Raw genomic sequence first — 878 nt, 5'->3', positions numbered from 1 at the left:
TTTTTGGGACCTTATTTTGGTAGCCACCTGCTCAGTATCCTGAGAACAACAGCGCAGCCATGAAAAGCAACCAGTAGCAGATTTGCAGTTGTTGGATTTGCACATCTCTTTGGCTTGCTTTCCGCCTTGAGAGATGACAAATGTGTTCCTCCTGTTCCGCGGGGCTGAGGCTGTCATTCGCTCTGATGTGGTGCGTGGTGGTGCAGGCGAGTGAGGCTGGCTCTTCTCCCTGTGCCAGCCAGGCTTCGACCGAAACAGATGTGAAATGAAAGTTGTGTCTCTGGAAACGCCCTCCTCCATTCAGCTCAGCCCGCAGCCGCAGGCGACTGTTTTCCCGGTTCGGTCCTTGTGGCACGAGTTTCCTGGGCAGCTGTGGGTAGTGAGGGGAGATCCTGGGACGATCCTGGGACAATCCTGGGATGATCCTGGGACGATGGGAGCTCACTGCATCTTGGAGTGGGACCGTGCGCTTGCAGGCGCAGGTGCTTGAGCGGTGTGATCCCGGCATGGCTCTCGGAACACAGCAGCAAAGTGGTTCCGGGGGGTCGGCAGTGAGGTGAGGAGGCGTCTTCTCACACCCTCCCACTGCATCTGCACGTGGCCTTTGTTCGTTTCTCTTTCTGAGCCCTTGGTGGAGATTTAACCACTGCCAGGACTCTTCCCCGGGAACAACCATCCAAGGAGCCTCATGCTGGCATCAGCGCGTTTTTCTCCTCCTGTTGCTCAAAGTCCCCGTGTCCCCACCCCTCTCTCTCCCTGGCGCAGGTGAAATCGCTCTCTGGTCGCTGGTCGTCCTGGCCATCGAAAGATACGTAGTGGTCTGCAAGCCCATGAGCAACTTCCGCTTCGGGGAGAACCACGCCATCATGGGCGTAGCC

The 878-nt window shown here is 57.4% G+C and overlaps 1 protein-coding gene across 1 annotated transcript in view; it reads left to right on the top strand.

Annotated features, from left to right (window-relative positions):
- The window catches only part of LOC104470877 (rhodopsin), a gene marked incomplete at its 3' end in the record, with an annotated part of 2079 nt that overhangs the window by 534 nt on the left and 667 nt on the right, over nt 1–878 (top strand). Inside the window, exon 3 of the mRNA XM_010085960.1 lies at nt 766–872. Coding sequence (XP_010084262.1) covers nt 766–872 — 107 coding nt within the window. The remainder of the gene's footprint in view (nt 1–765; nt 873–878) is intronic.

The sequence above is a fragment of the Pterocles gutturalis genome, unplaced genomic scaffold (assembly GCF_000699245.1).
Source record: "Pterocles gutturalis isolate BGI_N339 unplaced genomic scaffold, ASM69924v1 scaffold37600, whole genome shotgun sequence".
In the NCBI taxonomy this organism is placed as follows: domain Eukaryota; kingdom Metazoa; phylum Chordata; class Aves; order Pterocliformes; family Pteroclidae; genus Pterocles; species Pterocles gutturalis.
This window is presented reverse-complemented; position numbering and strand designations above follow the sequence as displayed.